The sequence below is a fragment of the Nuphar pumila genome, chromosome 3 (assembly GCF_984573655.1).
Source record: "Nuphar pumila chromosome 3, dmNupPumi1.hap1.1, whole genome shotgun sequence".
In the NCBI taxonomy this organism is placed as follows: Eukaryota; Viridiplantae; Streptophyta; class Magnoliopsida; order Nymphaeales; family Nymphaeaceae; genus Nuphar; species Nuphar pumila.
In genome coordinates, this window is record NC_143251.1 from 111408888 (window position 1) to 111431012 (window position 22125).

The 22125-nt window shown below is 37.0% G+C and overlaps 1 protein-coding gene across 1 annotated transcript; it reads left to right on the forward strand.

Moving 5' to 3' along the window:
• The first annotated feature begins 6312 nt into the window (after positions 1 to 6312).
• Positions 6313 to 15557, forward strand: LOC149843303 (YTH domain-containing protein ECT4-like). The gene is made up of 9 exons (XM_089999709.1): positions 6313 to 6367; positions 6553 to 6699; positions 7665 to 7741; positions 7821 to 7992; positions 8453 to 8529; positions 8615 to 9154; positions 9843 to 10367; positions 10769 to 10981; positions 14867 to 15557. Exons 2-9 carry the CDS (start codon positions 6570 to 6572, stop codon positions 15209 to 15211), a joined length of 2079 nt encoding a protein of 692 aa, XP_089855835.1. The 5' UTR covers positions 6313 to 6367; positions 6553 to 6569; the 3' UTR covers positions 15212 to 15557.
• The last annotated feature ends 6568 nt before the right edge of the window (positions 15558 to 22125 follow it).

The following is a 22125-nucleotide window of genomic DNA, read 5'->3' on the forward strand; positions in this document are numbered from 1 at the left end:
CAATTTTTTTAAGGCACCTTATCGTATGGTACTAGCGGAGCTCAAGGAGCTAAAGAAGCAACTGCAAGAATTGATAGAGCATGGATTCGTTCGACCAAGTGTATTTTTATAACACCCCAAATTTTTAAAAGAAAACTTGGTAAAAATTCATGGATTTCTTTCTTTTTTCTTTGTAGCGAAATTTAGAAAAGGTCTTTAATAGTGAAAATAGACGATAGTTAGTCATCGATTTTAGAAGATGTCGGGCAAGTCACAGGTACGTGGGCAAATACTTATTAACCACCAAAGTATTCTATTTACGCAAACCGAAATAAGTTATTTATTACAACAACACTGCTTGATAAAACAATATTCTATTAAACTGGTTTTGTAAATGAAATATTCAACACAATCTAAAAAAACCCTAGAACTTGATGTCGCCCTGCTCTGCATATCACATCACAGGTTCAATACCTGTATCCCTCATAAAACGGAGTCAGAACCATCACTGGTCTGATATAAAAGCATTCCAATTCTAACAAGTATAAAGCTTGAAAACACAAGAAGCCACTTCAGGTCGTAGTTGGAAAACAACGTAGCTCAAGTCTCCATGACTTAGCATATAAACACGAAAAGCCTCTTCAGAGCTGCAGTTGGAATATCATAACTCAAGTCTCCACAACTTAGCGTATCGGTATCCCACAAATCAAAGTAAAAACTTCTTGAGCTTAACTTAACCATGCACATACAACTTGGGTTCTTTGCCCGATCGATCCAGTAGTGTACCGATATCAATACCTTTCACAAAGTTATGCATGAGTAATAATAATGTGCATTCATTCATTTATTGTTGAACCTATAACTAATGCATTGTTTCGATATTAACCGTTCACCCTCTTTAGTCCATAACATCATACATGTCACTTGAGGTGTTACCATCACCATTATGCCACAGTGAGCGCAAATTCCGAAGGGCTTCAATGGCATAATCTTTCTTATTAGGACATCAAGTGCCATATAGGCAATCCAGTGCATTCTTTACCAAAAGAACATGTACCCCAAACCCTACTCGGTTTTCTGAAGCACGGGCCGATTTCCGTGTGGTTAGGGACTACCATTATGTTTTATTTATATGCATGCATGACCTCACTCTCGGCATCTACAGTCTTCACGAACGCTTCACCCCTTGCTGGTGGACAACCAACTCTGGCACAACGACCCTTACGAGTCTTGTTGTAGTATAGTGTTTCACATGGGCATGCATAGACAATGATCACTTGGAATCAATTGCTCGTAGTTAGGTTAGTTCTTTGTTAATTTCAGATTTAGTTAGTTAGATTAAATTTTTGTACAACCATTAGTTAATTTGTTAATGTAATATTCTTGTTAGTTTAGATTTTAAATCATGTATGCTAGTCAGTTAGCTTTTCTTTAACGATTTGTTAGTTAATGTTAGTTAATATAGTTTTTATTCTTTACTTCTAGATTTTATTATTTAGCTACATATTAGATTAGCTTATTTTATGAGTTAGTTTATTTTGTTTGATTCACATAATTTTATTCCAAGCTTACAATTTTAATATAGCATAGATTGATTGTTAGTTTAATTTCATTTTGTTCTTGTTATTCATTATTAATCCATTAGGTTAGATAGTTAGGTAGTTTATTTTATTAAGTTTCAAATTTAATTAGTTATATCCGTACACCATGGCTGTAATTGTTAGTTATTAGATTAGTGTAGTTTGTTATTTATTTTGTCATTTAGCTGGTAGGTTAGTTTAGTCAATTCTTGAATTTGGTTAGCTTGATTTCTTAAATTTTTTTTAGTTAAATAGTTTCAAGATTACATAGTTTGTTAATTAGTTATTTTAGTTGTTACATGTCAATTGCACAGTTTGTTACATGTTACTTATTTGTTACAAGTTTGTTAGATTAGTTTCTTGCTTTTTTTGCTTGAAATATTAGATTTTGGTATTATTTCTTTGCTTGGTTCTACTTGTTTTATGCTTTTATTTTGAAGAAAAGCGGTTGGACGTGTGATAGACCCTCAAAAGTACCCCTGAAGAGCCCTCTGAGGTCCCCAAAAGGTCTTCTCAAAAGATCTTTCAAGCCCTCAAAAGAGCCCTCAATCAATAAAGTCTAAGAACAATAAGCAGAGTAATACCAGCAGAGGCATTGCAAGGGACTAAAGCTCAAGCATTGAAGACCCCTTTTCTCTTTTCTTTTAGATTAGACCATTTAATTCATTAATTTGTATTGTAATAAAACCATTTATTATTTTTGAGCCATCTGCAAGAGGGTAACACATTTTAATAGTTAGTTATTTTTATTTATTTGTATTTTAAAGGCAACAAAGTTTGTTATTGTGTGGAATACAAAGTTTTCTCCCGTTCTCTGAGTTCGATCCGAATCTCACCCTAGTGTAAGCCAGTTTTTATTATTTGGTGTCTAGCTTTCACAAAACTGTTTTCATTAAAAATATCTTTTAAAATTTATTTCATAAAACTTACACCATAGGCTAAAAGCACCCAAGCACTTAGAATGAGTTGAGTACATATAATCACAACATAATGTGACCTTTGCCCCAAGAGGGTACTTGGGATTTTGAGCCCTGATTTGCCTCATGAAATGAAGTACATGATATAATAAATCACTTAACAAGAAGAAAACCATGTAGCCCATTCTCACATGGTCTACTCAGAGAAAGTATATGCTACAAACTTCAGTGGCAATTAGGGCACGCAGGTTCACTTACTTATCCTATGTTATTATTATGGGAGCAAGTCGTCCCTTTTCGACTTAAGTCACTCGAAGTTTGGAGTCATGGGTTATCCATGAGTTTTACGTGATATACCCCATCTACTACATTTGTCTTGGATGTCATTCTCGTTGTTTGATCGTCACTCAATACTATCTCAGTCACGAACCATCCGTTTGAGACCCACCGGTCAGGTGGACACTTTGGTTAATTAAAATACTTGGTATAATAGACACCGAAGTAATCTTCATCGATTTGGCAATATTTCAAGTACCCGAACACACTTTTTAACTAAAGAAAAACTAAAAATTTATCGTCATAACTTTAAAATTGTCCTTGAGCATTGATATTCATCATGTGTAACTTATATTGAAGATGTGTTCTTTGATGAATCATGATTGTTTATGCTTTTGTTGAACTATGATATAATTATTTTTTGTTGAATTACGACATTGTGAATGAGATGATTGTTCTAGCTTATGAGATCTTTATGTTTGTGGTATTACCTTTCTTACTCGAAAAGAGTGACCATGTTTTATGGGGATACAGGTGATGAATAATGGATGGTGCGATGACGAGACGTGGTGGCAGGGTTGTTGAACCATGACTATATTTTAGCAATCCTCAAAATTTTAGAATTTTAGTTAGACTGAAATCTTTTGACTCTATATACTTTGAAACTTGTTAATTTATACTTTGATCATGTCACCGCTTAATTTAATTGTCATTTACTTATTGCTAGATGGATGTATTCTTTTAAATGTTTTTTTTTATGTATGTGGAGTCAGTTTCTTTAGGAGAATCTAGTGTGGTATAGACCTAGATCCAGATCCTAAACAAAAATGGATCCGGTCCTCTATTGTGTTTTCTTCCTATAACTCACTCACCCAGAATTGTCTAACTTATTTTTAAAACAATTTTTGTTATTTAACGATTTCCTCATTTGAGGTGTATCATACTTAAAAAAAAAAATTACAAATTTTTAGGTTAAAAATTTTGGGGCGTCACATCCCATTTTTTTAAATGAATTGATCTGGGCATGTTTTCGATCCATCGACATGCCCTCACAAATCATGCCAAATCGAAAGAAGAGTAAATTGCATCTCTCAAAGGATGTAATTTTCTGCAGTCAATTTGATTAAAATCAAATACTTTAGAGAGCTCGGGGAAGGCAAGCGAGAGCTAGGTAAGGAAGGAGTACTTATCTCTGATGATATCTGTATCGACATTAAATGTGAGAGCCACAATCAATGTGCTGCCCAAGGCTTGGCTCTTATACCATAAAAGAGTCGACCGTCAGAAGGAATCAACACGTTAAGATGTTGAGCTTTGAGATAAAATGCACACAAATACTCACACAGGCAAATAATGCACAGGATTTTTAGCGTGGTTGGTCAGGGTGACCTACGTCCACGACCTCTATCAGATAGAGAGATTTTATTTATAGAGAAGGCATTCACATTAGGATCAACCACTTCTCTGCTTGAGAGAGGCGGTGGTGGATTTGTTTACGATTAAAACTCTTGTTTATTACAAGCATAGCAGTAGTATAGCTCTTGTGAAATCTATCTCTGTTGGGAACCTTCTTGACACCTTCCTTGGAGGACTCATTCCTGATTTGGTTGTTGGTGGAGGTTTTCTGAGTGGACTGGGTTTCATTAGTTCACAGATCTGGATTGGAACATGGTGGTTCCCATTCGCACACGATGGATCCAATGGTGGATCCGATTCACAAGCTTTGACACATTTAAGGTCGATTGGTTGGGAATCTGTTGGAAGCAGGTATTTCATTGTTTGGAAGAATTGGTGCCTGCAAAAAATGAAAATTGCCTTTGGGGCCCAAGCAGCGGTTATGTAACTTGAGAGTGATAGATTAATGATTTAAAAGTTGGTTTTAGATCAGATTCTACTGGAAGGGGGGGGGGGGTAATATTTCTCTGATTTGTGTTCCTTCCAATAATAAGGGATGGTTCAGGGGGTTAATATTTCTCTGATTTGTGTTCCTTCCAATAATAAGGGATGGTTCAGAGAGATCTCTGATTCAAATGGGATGATTCTTTAATTCTTTGTTTATTTGTGTTTTGTACATAATGTTATTCTGCTTGGCAATGAAGGTCTTATCGATGGAATAAATGGTTGTCACTAGCATGGAATGCTCTATAATTCCAATGCTAGTTCCTCTAATAGTACCAAGAACTCCCAGTTATATGTATTTGCAAATGACTAACAATAAACTGGAGTGTTGTGCTGCAAAGTGCAACTGGAGTATTGTGCAATCGTAGAATGTCATTGCGGTTAAAGGGGAAGTTTTATAGAATGACTATTAGGCCCGCTTTACTATATGGTACGGAATGTTGGGCTGCCAAGAGACATCATATTTAAAAAATGAGTGTAGCTGAGATGCGTATGCTTAAATGGATCTGTGAAAATATAATAAAAGATAAGATTCAGAACGAGGGGATACATAAGAAGGTAGGCATTGCACCCATTGAAAATAAGATGAGAGAGAATCATTTACGGTGATTTGGACATATTCGGCGAAGTCCTAATGATGCTCCAATTAGAAGGATGGAGGAAAATATATTAGTTAAAAGAGGTCGGGGTAGGCCTAAAAAGACTTGGATGAAGATGATAGGAAAGGATATAAATGCTTTGAACCTCACCGAGGACATGGCATTGGATATAAATGATTGGAGGAGAAGGATTCATGTGGAAGACTCAGAATGATTTTCTTTGTTGATTCATATCGCCGACCCCAATTGTTTTTGGATGAAGGCGTAGTTGTTGTAGTTGTTTTAACAATAAGCGATAGATTGTTCATTGTTGAAACAGTTCAACTTGTTACAATCCACATTAAAAAAAACAAAAAACAAATAGGAACTTTTAATCTTGCACCAATCATTTGAAATCATACATGAATCAATCATATCAAGACCAACCTGCTAAGTAAAGAAAATGAAAGTAAATACTTCATGAGGTACGTCATAAAATTGATCAAATAATAACATTCTTTATGAGAGAGAGGTAAAAGAGCTATTTACCAAAAAAATGTACTTAAAAGTATAGCTGGGATCTATAGCCAAATTCTCCAAAGGACACGACACATAGGAAGGTCAAGAAGACTCATTTTTTGTTAGTTTTTAACTGTAAATACGAGTACAATTGAAGCCTCATATGTAAGTACCAAACATGCAGCCCCAAAAGGCTATTTCCTTTAGCATTTTTGTGCCCATACTTGGATATTCGGGTTAAGTACATGAAAACAAACCCGACCCATTGACAACACAGTACCTAAAAGGCTAGTGATGTGAACAATTTGGATTCTGGCCAGTTGTGGCCGATACCAGTATATTAGCTAATTGGAGTGGGATTCTGATGAAAAAAAACTGTAATACCGTATCCCATTAAATACAAGCAATCGGATTTAGATATCGGTTGGATTCAGTTAGAAAAATGCTAAACCGAATCCGACTAATCAGAGTCGAATTCGAATTCGGTTCGGATGTTATCCGACCCGTTCACATTGGAATAAAACGCTAGAGAGAGAGAGAGAGAGAGAGAGAGAGAGAGAGAGAGATCATTCTTCTTGCTGGCAGTGCTCCTCCTGCTGCATCGTCGCTGAGTCCCCACGTAAGTCTCTCTCTCTCTCCCTCTAGAATTTCATTCTCTGTGGCGGCTCTTTTACGCTCTAGGGTTAGGGTTTCGGAACAAGCGATCTCTCCCCGAAAATTCGTTTTTTTTTATGGAAAACCCAATCTCCTCCTCCAGGGTTTTCGATTCAAACTCTTCATTTTTTCGGTTTCCCTCTCTAACAGCGTTAGATCTGAAAATTATGATTGGGATCATCAGTTGTTCTTTCGGCCTTTGGTCGTTTTCTACAATCATCTTTTTGCTAAGCGGATTTAGGGTTACGTGGTCGTTTTCTATCATCATCTTTTTGCTAAGCGGATTTAGGATTACTTGTGAGTATAAAAAATCCTAACAGATTTACATATGTATAGAGATAGAATCCTTTAATTTGCGTTTTGCGTGAGCTGTGAATTCTAGAATTATGTTGTCTTGATTGATGGACTGTGATTATAAGACGTTGACTAATCTTTCAGCTCGGTTTAGTTGTACTTGGGTGGGTGGGTGGGTGGGTGGGGTGGGGGTTTCTTTCATGGATTGCGTTAATTTGATGGGTTGAGAAGTTTCGTATGTATGCAGATTTCGTTTGCTCACTAGGTGAAAATTGTTTGATGTGCTAATCCTACCATTCACTATATGATTTGGCGGGCGCAACTGGCTGGTCTTCTGTTGATTTGTATTTCCAGGCTTGACTAAAAGTGCTTCTCGAACTGTTACAGTTGTAACTTTCATGTTTGAGGATCAAAAGCAGGTGACTGAATTGTTAGATATTTGAAAGGAAGACAATTCAAGAAATTTTCGATCCAAGAGACTCCCTCTTCTGTGAAGAAAGGAATGTTCTTGCGGTATATTGAAGATCGTTAGTGTTTGTATTAATCAAGATCCGTTCCTTTATTGTTCACATGAGACCTATGGGATTCATGGGAAATTTTCTTTCCCCCAGTTGTGCAATTGCATCATGTGAAATTATATATAGAGGTTATGTCTCACGTGTATTATGTTAACGTTTTGTTGTGCATGCTTCTGGTTGGCCAGATGGATTTTAAATCGTGCACTGTAATTGCATGCTTTTTATAAACATTGGTGCTGTTAAGTTATTTTTACATTGTGGTAGTGACACGCAGTTTCACTCAAAGAATGCAGGCACATACAAAAACTCTGTATTTACTGAAATTTCACCAGTTATTGTCTATGTTTGATTAAAGCTTTGCTGGAAATTTTGACTTGTTATGCTGCATTCGAAATCTGGTACGATTTATTATATCTGTTAAATAACTTTGAAAAATTGGATTCGCCTCAGATCCTAGTGATTTGCTGAGAATGGTGGCAGATGATGCCAAAGAAGAATCGTCAGATGTGGAAGGTGTTAAGGAACATGTAACTTTCTTCTCTACGTATAATCAATTTTTTCAGCCTTAGAATTTCAAGACAACTGAGGCTTACTTCTATGGTGCAGCCTATGTCAAGTGAAGCTGAGAGGATGGCCTCATCCGATGTTCCATTAGATTCAACCATGGTTGATTGTTCAAAGGATGCAGCAGGCCAACCTGGTCATCGGGAAGCAAGTGGAGCAAGTAATGGCATACATCTGTCCAATGTCTATGCTCCTCAACCGATTTACTATGGAGGTTAGTTTTGTGTTCATCTATCATCCCCTACATATGTTGGGTTTTATTTTTGGTAGCATGCCTTTACATAATAATGTGAATTGGTGCCTATCCAGAAAACAAGTGAGTTGGTCGTTTCGTGGAGTCTAGTATGGCCTTTTAGTTAGGTTGACATAGAGTTTGCAACCTGTCAATCAGAATAACTGAAAAGAGATATCCATTTTTCTCCTTTTGCTGTCTGTCTTTTGTATCCCTTTTCTTTTTCTAATTGAAACTTGATAATTTTCCCATATAAATCTTCTTCACTTAACTGTATGGTAATTCATGAAATTTGGCAAAAAAAAGACAAATAAGGAAGGATTGGGGGATTTGCTATTTCATTTTCTGGGCCATGTTCATGATTGTTTTGGTTGTTTTTACATATTTTTAGCATTTGAAGGATGTTGTTTGCAACCCTTTATATTTTGTTTATTTTTATCAGGTTATGAAAACTCCATTGGTGAATGGGATGAATATCCTCAATATGGAAATGCTGATGGTGTGGAAGTTGGTTCTCCTGTAAGTGTTGTGCATGGTTTTTCTTCTCAATTTTCATTAAACATACTAGTGTTGTTAACTATGATTTTTGTTTCTTTTTTCATAGGGAGTTTATCATCCTGGATATGGGTATAACCCTCCAATGCCTTATGGTCCTTATTCTCCAGCCACAACGCCTGTGCCCCCTGTTCATCCAGATGGTCCTTTATACCCTCCACAGCATTTCCCATACACAGGTTCCTATTACCCACCAGTAGTTCCACCCAGTATGCCATATATAAGTTCACCAACACATATCTCTCAACCGGATCTTTCTATGCCATTCAGCATTGATCAGCAAGGAGGTTTTATTCCAGACAGTTCCATGAATAACAGTGCGCAATTTGGGCCAAGGCCCGGTTATTCTCCTCCTTACGGATCTTTAGGTGGGGGGAGTTTTGCTGGGAGTGCTGGCAATACTGGCTACCGTGATTTTAGGCAAGGTTTTGGTGGTTTTGGATCTAGTGGATCTTGGTCAGATTGGTCGAAATCATCTGATGGCCACAACAGGTCATGGAATTCATTGTCGCCATCTTCCACTGGTCCACAGCCAATTGTAGCATTTGGATCTTTAGGGCATAGCGTTGCACCTTTGGCTCCTGGAATTGTAAGTTCTTTTGCTATGTACAGTGCGTATTTTGTTTATCGGACTTGGATCACCTCATCTGGGATTTGTGATTGTACATGTTTTTTGTTTTACCTGCTCATTGTGTACATTTCTGGATAATAAATGTTTCCTCATCTGGCAGAACTTTTCTTCCCAAGGATCATCTCGCTAAAAAGTTGGTTGATATGTTATTATGCATACCCATTTCATGTCTGCACCTTTTTGTGTTCTTTGCACCTTGTGGTTTGCCTTGCAGAAGTTTGTGTCTCCTGTCCTTTTGTCATTCCAGGAAAAAGTTACAAGCTGGCTTGCATTTTCTTTTTGTTTCAAATGGTTAATGTGGTCGGTTTAGGGGCTTCAGTGTTTTGGTTGTTATGTTTATGTGGGTCGTGTTGAACCTTTTTCTTCCTGCTTTATCCTTGTTGACTTAAAATATCTGGAAAGAAAAAGAGGTGCTGTTGTGCATTTCTGGAAGTTGATAGAGCATTACCATATGAAATTTCATGGTGCTACATTGTCCTAAAATCTGGAATGTGTAAAGATTTGGTAAAAGGCAGTATTTTTTGTTGTTCCCTGAATTGGTAATATCCTTGACATTTATGTATTTTCCTTTCCTCTATATGGTTGGCAACTTTGATTAAGAAGTTCTTCCCTTTAAACATGCATAATATAGTTTCTCTAGTTTCAGGTTTCTCCTCAGCAAAGTCCAGCATATGGCTCTGGTGCATCAATGGGTTCCTATGGCAGACTTTATGGACATGGTGGAATCTATCATCAAGGTGTTAATCTTGGAAGATCTACTGTTGGTTTTGCAGCTAATAGCAGGAACTGGATTTCTATTGACAAAGGTCAGTGGAGAAGAGGTACTGGCTCCTTGTGCAGCTGCAATGGCACACTTGATAATCTCAGTGAGCAAAACAAGGGACCTAGAGCTACAAGGCCAAGGCCAACGGACCAGGAATCACTGATTGAGAGCAAGAATGGGAGATCTACTGTGGATGCACATAATGAAAAATACAACCAGCCTGACTTTGTCACCGAGTATGAAAATGCTAGGTTTTTCATAATCAAATCATATAATGAGGATAATGTTCACAAGAGCATTAAATATGGTGTTTGGGCTAGCACACCCAATGGGAATAGAAAGCTAGATTCTGCATATCATGAATCAAAGGAGAAAGATGGCAGCTGCCCTGTATTCCTTCTTTTCTCGGTAAGCAACTTGAAGGTTCATCGATTATTTATCTTCTCTGCTGCACTCCCTATATCTGGTTTACTACAGTCCTTTGGGTGCCTTGAGTCGGTCGGTACTTTATTAAGCCTTGTTTTAGTTTAACTCGCGAAGTTAGTGGATAATTATATCAATGTTATCCAAAAAAACTTAGGGTCCTTTGGTGCTTCATGGTAGTTAATAAGCATTCTGGTAGTGTAACTCTTCAATTTGGTGCGTAATTATATCAAAGTTATCCAAAAACTCAGCACATTTTCCTATCATTTTTGAAGCAGACCTGCGTTTGTGAAGATCCTTATCTCTCTCTTCATGGTTCCTAGCATTCTTTGGATCTCTTGACACTTGTTTGCTCATCTTTTTCGACAATCTTGTAATCTATGCAGGTTAATGCTAGTGCACAATTCTGTGGGGTAGCTGAGATGCTGGGTCCAGTGGATTTTGATAAGAGCGTGGACTATTGGCAGCAGGACAAGTGGAGTGGCCAGTTTCCAGTCAAGTGGCATATTGTAAAAGATGTCCCAAACAGCCTGTTCCGTCACATTATTCTTGAAAATAATGATAACAAGCCCGTGACAAATAGTAGGGACACACAAGGGGTAAGAGTTTCTTCATGGAAAAATCTCTGATTATTGTTGAAATATTTCCTTGATTGTATGGTGTAGTTTAACCTGATTGTGGATCCACCTACCCAAAGCAATCTCAGTGTGTGTACAATTTGTTCTTGGTGTTGTTGTGGTTTGAGTCTTAGGCGTTGTGTTTGTGAAGCCTGTAGTTTTTTTTGGGAAGTATAATGCATGAGGAATACAGTTAAAAGTATTCATGTTCTCATGATTCTTTTTCTTTCATGCAAATGGACACATATAATGGGTTACAAGATTTTCATTAGACATTTAGTACACAGATTTTCTTTTTGTTTGATTTTGTTTCTTAACAGATGAAGGATACATGCATATATTGATTGAACTTATTACCACAGTGCTGATTTATGTCACAGGGACTCTTCAACTAGGTGCCACACCCGCGTCGCACCCGCACCCGATGCGGTCAACCTGACCCTGGGTGCAGTCAACGCATCCAGGGTCATTTATGTCCAACTTTTGGACTTTATATATAATTTTTTTTATATTTTTGCAGTACCTCTGCACCCAAGTTTTTTGAAAGTGCCACACCCCCGCACCCGCACCCATGTGACATAGGTGCTGATCCACTTACTCAAAGCAATCATGTAGTGTTTAAAACTTTTTCTCAGAGTTTCTCTGGTTTTAATCCTAGATGTTATGTTTGTGAAGCCTGTAGCTTCTTAGGAAATTATAATGCACTAGACTGTTGGTCTTCTATATGTTTAGGCTCTGCCAAATGAACAGGCTGATAGAAAATTTGAAAAAATAGAATTGCTAAAAGACGGATACATTTAAAAGGTTTTAAGTTACACGTTCTTTCTTTATTAAAAGATAGCTTGAGACAATGTGCTTTCAGATTTAGTTCGCCTTTATTGATGACGAAGTTTAGTTGATAATATAAGTTTGTGAATGTTTTTACATAGAAACTAAAAAGAAAAACATAAAACATACTTTTTAAAGAGAAAGGAAAATGGAAAAACTTAAAAAACAAATGGATATCCTTTTATCCTCTTTGGGCCATCTTGTTCAAATTTAACCCTTACAGTGCTTTTACATTTTTTTAAAATTAATATCCTATTAAGAAGAATTCATTTTGGAGAGAGATATCACGACTAATTTTAATTACATTGGTGTTCCAAATAAGATACATGTTAAGTACCATCAAGGAAGTCAAACAATTTTTGACAAGAAAATAGGGGGCATGGTCTGTTACATTAGGAAAACTTGGAGGGGTATTTTAGAATTTCATCTGATAAAGTTACCACAGTTGGAAAAAAAGAAAGGCTACTTCACTTCCATAAACAGCCAGTTATGCACTTTACAAAGTTTTTTGAAAAAATTATCCTGAATGTTGCCTTATATTTACCTTTCCAGTTTGGTACTTGTCATCACTTATAGATTATAATATATTCCATGCCTTGTGAATAACGTAACTCTTTTTTTTTCTATAAAAAGGTGAAATTGCACAAAGAAATTTAAAATTTCACTCTAACATGGGACAAAATGCCATGTCAGAAAAAAAAGTTCTATATGGCAAATATTTTGGATACCACTACCCTTGCATTTGCTTTTATGAGAACATGATTGGTTATATGTTGGTTTGTTCTCATGAGTAATTTTCTTTTTATGTGGATGAAGGGCACATGACAGCTTCCAAGATCTTCATTAGACATTTCATACATAGATTTTCCTTTATTTTTACAAATGGATGACATGTGTAAATGCGTATACAGATAGAATTCATTTAATGTTGGACCATTCTTTTCTTATGGGTTGAAAAGATTGATCATTAAAACTTTGCAGGTTTAGTGTATGTAGCATCAAACACAAATTGCATTGAACTTTTTTACATCTAGGATGCCACTCTCTCTTTCTCCTTTTCATTGTACAACACGCACATATACATCTCCTTCCTTTTCACTGTACAACATGCACATATAGTTCCAGTTAGCATAAAATCTCGATACTACCCTGGAGTTGGTGGCACTTTGAACACCTGTTTTTTTTAAAAGCCAATTTTAGTTCTACCAAACCAAGATTGCTGAACTATGTTTTGTACTTTTTGAAAATCTTGTTTGGCTTCTACTTGATTAAGGAAAAAAGCAACCTAAGCTTCCCCAAAATGTAATGATGTAAAATTCAAAAGTGCTGCCACCTAGTGTTAGGTAATTTATGTTAGTTGAACCCTCTCTCTCTCTCTAAATATGAAACTATATAACTCGGCAATTTCTGCAGCTTTTAACGGGGATTACTAAGTTCAGTTTTTATTTTTTTATTTTTTTGATATATAGCCCAGAGAAACCTCATCTGAGACTGAGTGCTGTCCTGGCAGCGTAAAACTCCGAGGCTAGGACCCTCACCCCCAGGCCTATGCTGTGCTTCGGCTTATGCAAAGGATATGACGCCTGCAAGATTCAAACCTCTTGGCCGAACCCCACTACGCCAACCCCCTTGTGGCTCAGCTTTTTTTTTATTTGTCATTTCATAAATACCATAATGGTGCCAAGGTAGAATGAGATAGCGGGATGGCTTGGTCGCACCATCACAACCTGAGGGACTGAGGCATCTTGATTTCAAATCTCATGGGGGTCATTGCCTAAGAGAGAGAGAGAGAGAGAGAGAGAGAGAGAGAGAGAGAGAGAGAGAGAGAGAGAGAGAGAGAGAGAGAGATGATGGTGCCTTGTATTGGTGAGGAGGTATGTACATAAAACTTTATAGGGAACTGCATACCAGTTTTCAGTTTGTAGTTCTGGAATTTAGGAAATCTTTTGGCAAAGATGGAACTATCATTATTTGACTTTGCTAAAAGTAGTCTTGGGCAATGTCAACTACAAAGCACCAGTTTGATCTTTTTAGAATTGTTAGTGATGCCAGCTGCACAGAGAACCAGTGTGATTTTGAATTGCTAAGGTCAAACCTACACAAAGCACCAGTATGATTTGTCTAGACTCTAGTCAAGGGTTTGACATTGTTGACCTCCTCGGAACTCCTGAAACTTGGACTAACCCTTGGGATACGTTTCACATGGCTTATTAACTATTATTATGTATAGATTGGACTTGAATATGACAGATTTGGCTATTTATAAGCATTGTTATCCTAGTAAAATGTAGTTCACATTTTTCCCCTTTTCTGAAAAACATACAAAACTTGTTGGCGTTATCAAGCTTGCTGTGTAGTGGTAGTAATAGACTAACGAATACTTCCTAAGCATTAACTATGAGTTTTTCAGCTGTGTGAAAATTAAATCTTACCACAGTATCATATTAATTCAGCACCATAAAATCGTTAATATTTTTTTTGAGAAGATCATTAATATGTCATGACACCATCTTGTATAATTGTATTATGCATTTTTAAGGCATGCTTTGGTGGTTTGGTCTCTTGATGAAAAGTTCTTTCCTTGAAGAGAATATTCCATTTCTCTGTTGGTGCTAGATTTTGTTTGCACATTCAAAATTTGCATGGCACATGATTGCAGTTGAAAGTTAGGTTCATGGTATTCAAGTGGAACCTTGTAGTATTTTGATAATTTCAACTCCATTTTTATCTTACCTGGGTTGTAAACATCCACGTTATTTATTTATCTATTTTGTATTGGAGGAAACTTGGAAGTATTATGGTCTTTTCTACTGTGTTCTTGATTTGCATTGTAGATTTGAAATAATCCCTGTTATTTATGTCAGTATGTTAATATTGTAATTTTTAGTTTGGGAAGCATGAGAATCTGAACTCATGATTCCTTGGCAGGCTTGCAACTGATCATCACATGTAAAACAGTATACATATGTTACATCTATAGTTTGATTATGTTATTCCTACCTTGAGAATCAAGTTAATTGTAGACATCTCTTCTTGCAGGTCAGATTAGACCAGGGAATAGAGATCCTGAAAATTTTCAAAAACTATGATTCCAATGTCTCCATTCTGGATGACTTTGATTATTACGAGGAACGAGAGATAGCCATTCAAGAAAGGAAGGCCAGACAGCAGTCTAACTTTGTTGCTCCAGTTACCACCAGTGTGGATAACACAAAACTAGCATCTGTTCCTGCGGAGCTGGTTAAGACCTTTGCTAGCGTGGTACGTTTGGGGGAAAACAAAGTCACTGGTGCTGACAAAAGGTTTGCTGAATCAAGAAGAGGCAAAGAAGATCAGGATACAGAAAAGGGCACCACTGTTTCTAACACCGAGCTTGATAAATGAATGTGATCCTGTAGGACAATGAAGATAGATGGTATTGCAGTTATTCGCCTGAATCTGATCCTATGTCTACCAATAGTCTGATTTGCTGCATGGTGGGGCTGGAGAAGTACATCGGTGTGCAGTGCAATATATTAGTGATGCTGCTGGAGTTGCAGGTGGTTTCTGGGTTTTCCCCACTGTATAGTAGTAGCTGGCTTTACATTTAGATAAGACTTTCATTCGTTTGTTGTTTTCTCTTCTTTTTCCAAGTCTTTGCAGCTGCAGGTGGCTGTAAGCCTATGTAAAGGTGACCTGCTTGAGATATGCTGATCAATAAAGTAAAAAAAAGGGTGTTCTTTTTGTTTTTGTCAAGAATGTTCCTTCTATTTTTTTATTGGTTTGCCTTTTGCTTTTCTGTGCATTGTTGTGGGGTTCCAAGCTCAATCTACTCTTTCTGCAAGTCAGATATGATGTTACTGAAAATTTGCAGTCCTTTTGTGAGTTTGGATGGTTTTGAACCTATTCTTTGTCCTAAAGTGTTGTCTGTGTAAGACTTAATTCTGTAGGGAAGAGCATTTGATGGTTTCAAATTCCCACTATCATGTCTACCGGAGATTAGTCTCTCAGCGATCACTCAACCAGTCAGCCTTCCATCTAAGCCCCTACTACTGAAATGATACCTCAGAGTTGGCATCTCAGTTAATTTCATGTGGTAATGGCTGATTGTTTTAGGAATTGGGATGATTGTGTTGGGAAAAATAGTGTGGTATGATATTGGCTGAATTTGAAAATAGACTCTCAGATGGTTATGGTCCCCAAACCTTAGATAATGGCCTTTTTCATAACTTTTAGAGAAAGGTAAGGGCCACGTATACCGGTTATGAAAGTTCATACTTGTTAAAGGTCTGTCGGAGCACTAATAGATTCAGTTATGCTTTTACATTAAGATTTTATTTCATTCTTACTTTCAACGATTTAGCGTAAACATGTTTGACGATCCTTTTAGTTTTTCGATGGATTTAAAATTCAACATTTTGTATCAGAGCGGCTTGTTTTTGATAAATTATTGAAATATTCAATTTTAATATATGTTTTTTGTTTTTTTTGTAGCGATGATCCATTGTGATCGGATTTCGGGCGCGAGCAGAGGAGGGTCAATCGGCCCTCTCCTTAGGGTTTTGCAGATGGGTGGGAGGGCCGATCGTCCCTCCCCTCTTGTGTGTGTCGGATCGTTGCCGGATGACAAAGGGGGCTTACCCTTTTTCTGGTTGCCAGAGCAAAAGGGCCGTCAGGCCTTTCCTTTTCTTATTAATTGGACGGAAGGGCTGTTCAACCCTTCTCTGATTTTTTGGGTTGGCCGAACGACATGCGACAGAGAGCCCCCTATTTTTAATACCACCGAACGGCGGAAGAGGGCCCTCTGTCACCTTGATTGTCGGACGTTGAACTGTCGTCATTCAGATCTGGACGTCGACAAAGTGTTGCCATTCGGATCATCAGCCAACGAGGCGTGTCGCCATTAAGGATCGCTGGACGGTGCAAGCAGGCAGACGGTTAGTCCAGATGTTCTCAATTTCAGTGGCATCTCATAGTCATTTTCGTCCAGTGTCGGTGACCTTCACAGGCTGGCGACTGCTGCAATCTGATTCGACCCTCCGCCCGACGGACATCAGCCTCCAGATCGATCGTCCGCCAGCGTGATTCAGCGTTGGGGTCGGTGTTCAGGCGCTTTAGTCGACCAGCGGTAAGGGTCCGATTTGATCGACACTCATGCCCGGGTTTTTGACCGACATCCAGTGATGGGTTCGATCGACAGTCGAGGTCATTTTTGGCTCTTCAGTTGGTGCCGAGCTGTGACCGGCATACGTAGGGGTGCCAGGCCGTTTTGGCCATTCAGGTGGTGCCGATTTATTTTTTAGCAGACAGAACCAAGTTCGGTCCCCTATCGACCGAGTCAGCGACCCTTTCAACACCCATTACCGACTTTCTCAGGCAGGGTGGTTCGGGTATCGGTCTCGGGCTGGGTTGGGTTTTTGGTTTAAGGCCGGTTCGATCGTCTGGTCCTGGCCAATTCGACCGCCTGCTCCTGGCCGATTCGTCTCCTGTGCACAGGACCGGTTTGGTCCTGTATTTTACCAAGTACGAGCCTCACAAGTGACCCAAGCAGGGTTTGGCACCCAGTCTGGGGCTGGGCTGGCTTCAGTCATATTCAGGGTGGGGAGGCTAGCTGACCCGTTTCAGTCTCATTCGGTTTTCTTGAGTTGAACCAAGTTGGGCGGCACTACTATGAGGGTCAGGCCATGTTAGACCTAACCTAATTGCACCGGCTTGCACCCGGTTACATATTGTTGGGTCTGACCCGATCCGAGTCAGACTAGTTTTTGACCCACACAGGTGGGTTTGCCAGATCTGATGGGCCGGTCCCATGCACATGCCTTGAAATAATAGTAATAAATTTTTGGGGGGACTTTATTATTTTCAAGACTATTAGGTGTGCATTAAGGGTCTCTTCAGAGGGTTATATTCGGTTATTTGTAGGCCCTATATAGATTGTGATTGGGTTTTCTTTTGTTCATATGCATGTATTGACGTATTTGAACCATGGTATTCTTTTCAGAATTAAGGATCCGATATTCTAAATTGAATTGATTGAAACAATATGTTGCCAAAGTAACCTCTATTATGTAGATTAGTTCATTTTGAAATATTATGATGTTTATATGTTTGTGTTTCATGCGGATAGTGATCGACCTAAAGAAAGATTACTATTTAGCCGAGTTCAAATATATAGTTTTTTAGTAATAAATATGAGACACTTATAAAAATTTTTATGTGAATAACAAGTTGGTCCAAAGAAAATCTCGTTGTTTGACAGAATTAATTGTCCATGTTTGATTACTGTATTGAGAGTACCACTTATAAGTTGATATTTCTGTTCAAAGACTAAATGTCAATGTTGTGCTGGGTACCTTGTGATGGGGTTTACCACAATTTAAATATATTATTTTATATTAATGCATGTGAAAATATATGTTAATCGTGAACTTCTTTTGTTCTTGATTGAGTTAATACTTCTGCTTCTGCAAACATTAATTTCATCCCTATTTTGAGTGGTTCTAATTTCAAAAACTGAAAAGAGAATATTATGATTGTTCTCAGATGTATGGATTTGGATCTTGCACTACAAGAGGATCAACCACCTGCTCTTATGGATATGAGTTCCGTTGAGGATAAAAAGAACTCTGAGCGATGGAATCGATCCAATCGCATGAGTCTCGTGATCATGAAACATGCAATTCCTGAATCTTTCGGGAACACTATGTTTGAAGAGGTTAATGCCAAAGGGTTCCTTAAAGAAATTGAAAAGCGTTTTACTAAAAATAAAAAGGCTAAGACAAACACTCCTTTTTTGAGTCTTGTCTCAATGAGGTATAAAGGAGAATAGAGCATTAGGGAGTACATTATAGAAATGTCACATCTTACTTCGAAACTAAAGTTAGAGTTGTCTGAGGACTTACTCGTGTACTTAATTTTGATATGAGCCCAATACATTCAATTTAAGGTCAGTTATAACTGCCAGAATGATAAATGGATGAGTGCAAGAAGATGATAGAATGAAGTAAGAGAAGACAAAAAATACTCATTTGGTAGTAGCCTCTAAGGACAAGTTTAAGAAAAAGAAAATGACTAAGGAAGCTACAGTGAAACCTCAATTACAGAAGAAAAAGAAAAGACATTAGGATCTAAAGTCTAGTTATTTTTTTTGCAAATGGGAGAGTCACATGAAGAATGATTGTACCAAATATCACGTTTGGTGTGAAAAGAAAGGCACACTCCTTGCTTTGGTTTGTTTTGAGGTTAATTTAACTTATGTACCCAAACACACTTGGTAGATAGATTCTGGTGCTACCACTCACATAAATGTGTCTATTCAGGGTTACCTAAGTTGTCGAACGCCAATTGATGTTAAAAGATTCATCTATGTGGGCGATGACAAATCAGTTAAAGTTTAGGCAATAGAGATATTTAGGTTACTTTTAAAGACTGAAAATTATTTAGATTTGAAAGAAATATTTATTGTCTCATCTTTTAGATGAAATTTGATTTTTATTTTCACTTTAGACAAATATGGTTATTCTTGTTTATTTAAAAATAACGAATTTAAATTATTTCTTGATTCAAATCTTATTGGGACCAGTTCTTTATCTGTGATTAATAACCTATATTTTGCTTAATATTGTTGCTTCATATAATGAAACATTGCTTTTAAGTTCTCGTGGTACAAAACAAAAATTAATAAATAAGAATTTCGCTTTATTATGATACAAGCGCTTAGGTCATATTTTTCAACAAAGAATCGAAAGGCTTGTGACGAGTGAAATTCTTGATTCTCTTGATTTCACTGACTTTTAAATTTGTGTTGAGTGTATAAAAGAGAAATGAACAAACACAAGGAAATTAGGGGCTGAATGGAGAATAGACGTGTTGATTAGTTTTTATTTATCTATTTTGCCTTTTATTAGTCATTGTGTAAATCACGATAAGAAAAATCCTTATACATATACTATATTTAAATCGTTATACAAGATAATGTCCTATAGCGATTTACAAAATAACGTCTATGTCAGAGACAACGATTTGCCTTTGCTATAAATAGCAGTCCAACTTATTGCCGTGTTTAATAAAATTGAAATTTTATTTCAACCTAGAGAGATTTGCATAATTTATATACACAGTCTTACAAAATTTGTATATACAGTCTACAAAATCTGTTAGAAATCTCTGTACATCATATTACTTCTGGGGGTCGCGTCGTTCATTGCCTTCTAGGTATTCTTGTCGGTTGAGTTTTTTCTCTTTCGTAATTAGAAATTCCATCAATTTTTTGCATAGTTCTATGCAGAATCTAGGTATATCATCCTGCAACAAAAATGTAATATGATACCAATATATAAATTGAGTCCCCGATAATAGAGGATAATAAAACATGTTTAAGTATAGAGCATACAACATCGAAATCAGGTTCTCGTCCATTATATATTGCTTTAAAATACTTTATTACAAATACGCCATAATTGATGCCATTATTTTAAAAAGAAGTATCGTGTGCTAAGCAAAACCTCCACTCGCCAATGTCGACACCCAAAACATCTTTGACGAATCCTTCCCGTGGTTAATGCAAAAGCAAGTAAATTCTGGACCACTGTACAAGATATGATACACTTATAAATAGAAACTTACAAAATGCATAATGTCACGTTGTACACCAGTTCAGTGGAAAACTCTTTGGAGAAGGAAAATCAAAACTCAGGAAATTTAAATCCTGAGAATATTGACCTTGAAATATTTGAAAATCGATTTTGATTCTTGAGAAAGATGAGAAATTCTTTCGGAAAATGAATCTTAAGAAAAGGATATTTTCTAGGGAAAATCATGGGAAACTTGATTTTGGAAATCTAACTTTGAAGATTTTCTGAATTTCTTGAGGAATCACTTTCCATGGAATGGCATTTTCTTGAGAAAAGTTTGAGAAATGCAGGTAATTTCATGGTGTAAATGACTTGAATGGATGAATGCCATTTTGTGAAAACATCTTTTCAGGAAAATATGCAATTTAAGAATTAAACCAAATAGAATTATCACATATTCCGACTATGGCCATAAATATGTTTATAATTTACTTAGTTAATTCTAAAATATTTTGTAAAATTGAAGGTATGCAGTGAAATTTTGGAAGATAGCCTAAGAGTGTAGGCTCGATGTGACTAGTAGGAAGATGCTGAATCTGGGTCTCGTCCATATTCCGACTAGAGCCATAAATATGGACTCCACCGAGTTCGTCAACTCCCTAAGAGTTGGTGCACGTGCCATTCGTGTATATCCATGGTGATTTTGAAATGCAATGCATGAATCACATAGCCAGGATATGGCAGAAATCAAACTACATGATATGCATCTTAATCTAAGCATAGAAAAGTAAATATTATTCCAACTTTGATTGTTATATCTTTGACATAAAGCAAAATAAATGAAAAATACAGAATTAAAAGATGTCAACATCCTTCGGGTCTCCCTGCAAAAATGAGTTAGTACAAGAGATGGAAGTACAAGATATATAAATATATATATATATATATATATTTTACATAAAGCTACGCATACCTATACGTTTCCATAATTGCAAATCTGTAAAATGATTCAATTTGCACCTATATGGTATAGATGAGGTGTATATCAGAAGGTGAATGGCTGGAGACTTGATAATATGCTCTGGAATGCCATAATATCCAACAATGTTTAATGATACGCTACGGTGATAATGCTTGGAATGTCCTGCCTAGAGTATGGACAGGGCAATGGGTACGTAACACTGGATGATGTACGTAGTGATATGAGACACACGAAGATGTGGTGATTAATAAAAAATTTAAAAAAAATCTCATGGGGGAAGTAATTCTGGATGATTTTAGAACCGAAAAGGGGTATGAATGGTGACAATAAAGAAAGCAAAAGATTTAACACCACATATGCAAGATATACAAATGAAAAGATTGAATGAGCTTGAATTAGAGAAAATTGAGTTGAATATCATTTCTGTAGCCAATTGAAGTCAACGAATTGGGTTTTTGATGGTTCCACTTTTCTTTTAGAGCCATATTTGTTGATAGTGTCTGTTATCTCTACAACTCCCTCCCTCTTGGCCAGAGGGACAAAGAACGATACATGAGGGGATGTGCTTTGGTTACAATTGATTCATCAAGAAACCAATCATTATTCTGCCTCCATTGCTCTCACCTTGGAAATAAGGTTTGTTATACGTTTGCAGCAAGATCACTGAGTGTATAACAGTAAAGTCATGTGTGTTCTACTGAGTAATCACTTTTCTATTCAACGTTTTACTGTTTCGATGATTAACTACTTACCTATGCTTCATA

Coding starts and splice junctions, on each gene's coding strand:
- LOC149843303 (XM_089999709.1), top strand. CDS start 6,570: ATGATTGGGATCATCAGTTGTTCTTTCGGCCTTTGGTCGTTTTCTACA. Junction 6,700..7,664: donor AAGCGGATTTAGGATTACTT/GTGAGTATAAAA, acceptor GATTCGCCTCAG/ATCCTAGTGATTTGCTGAGA. Junction 8,530..8,614: donor GTGTGGAAGTTGGTTCTCCT/GTAAGTGTTGTG, acceptor CTTTTTTCATAG/GGAGTTTATCATCCTGGATA.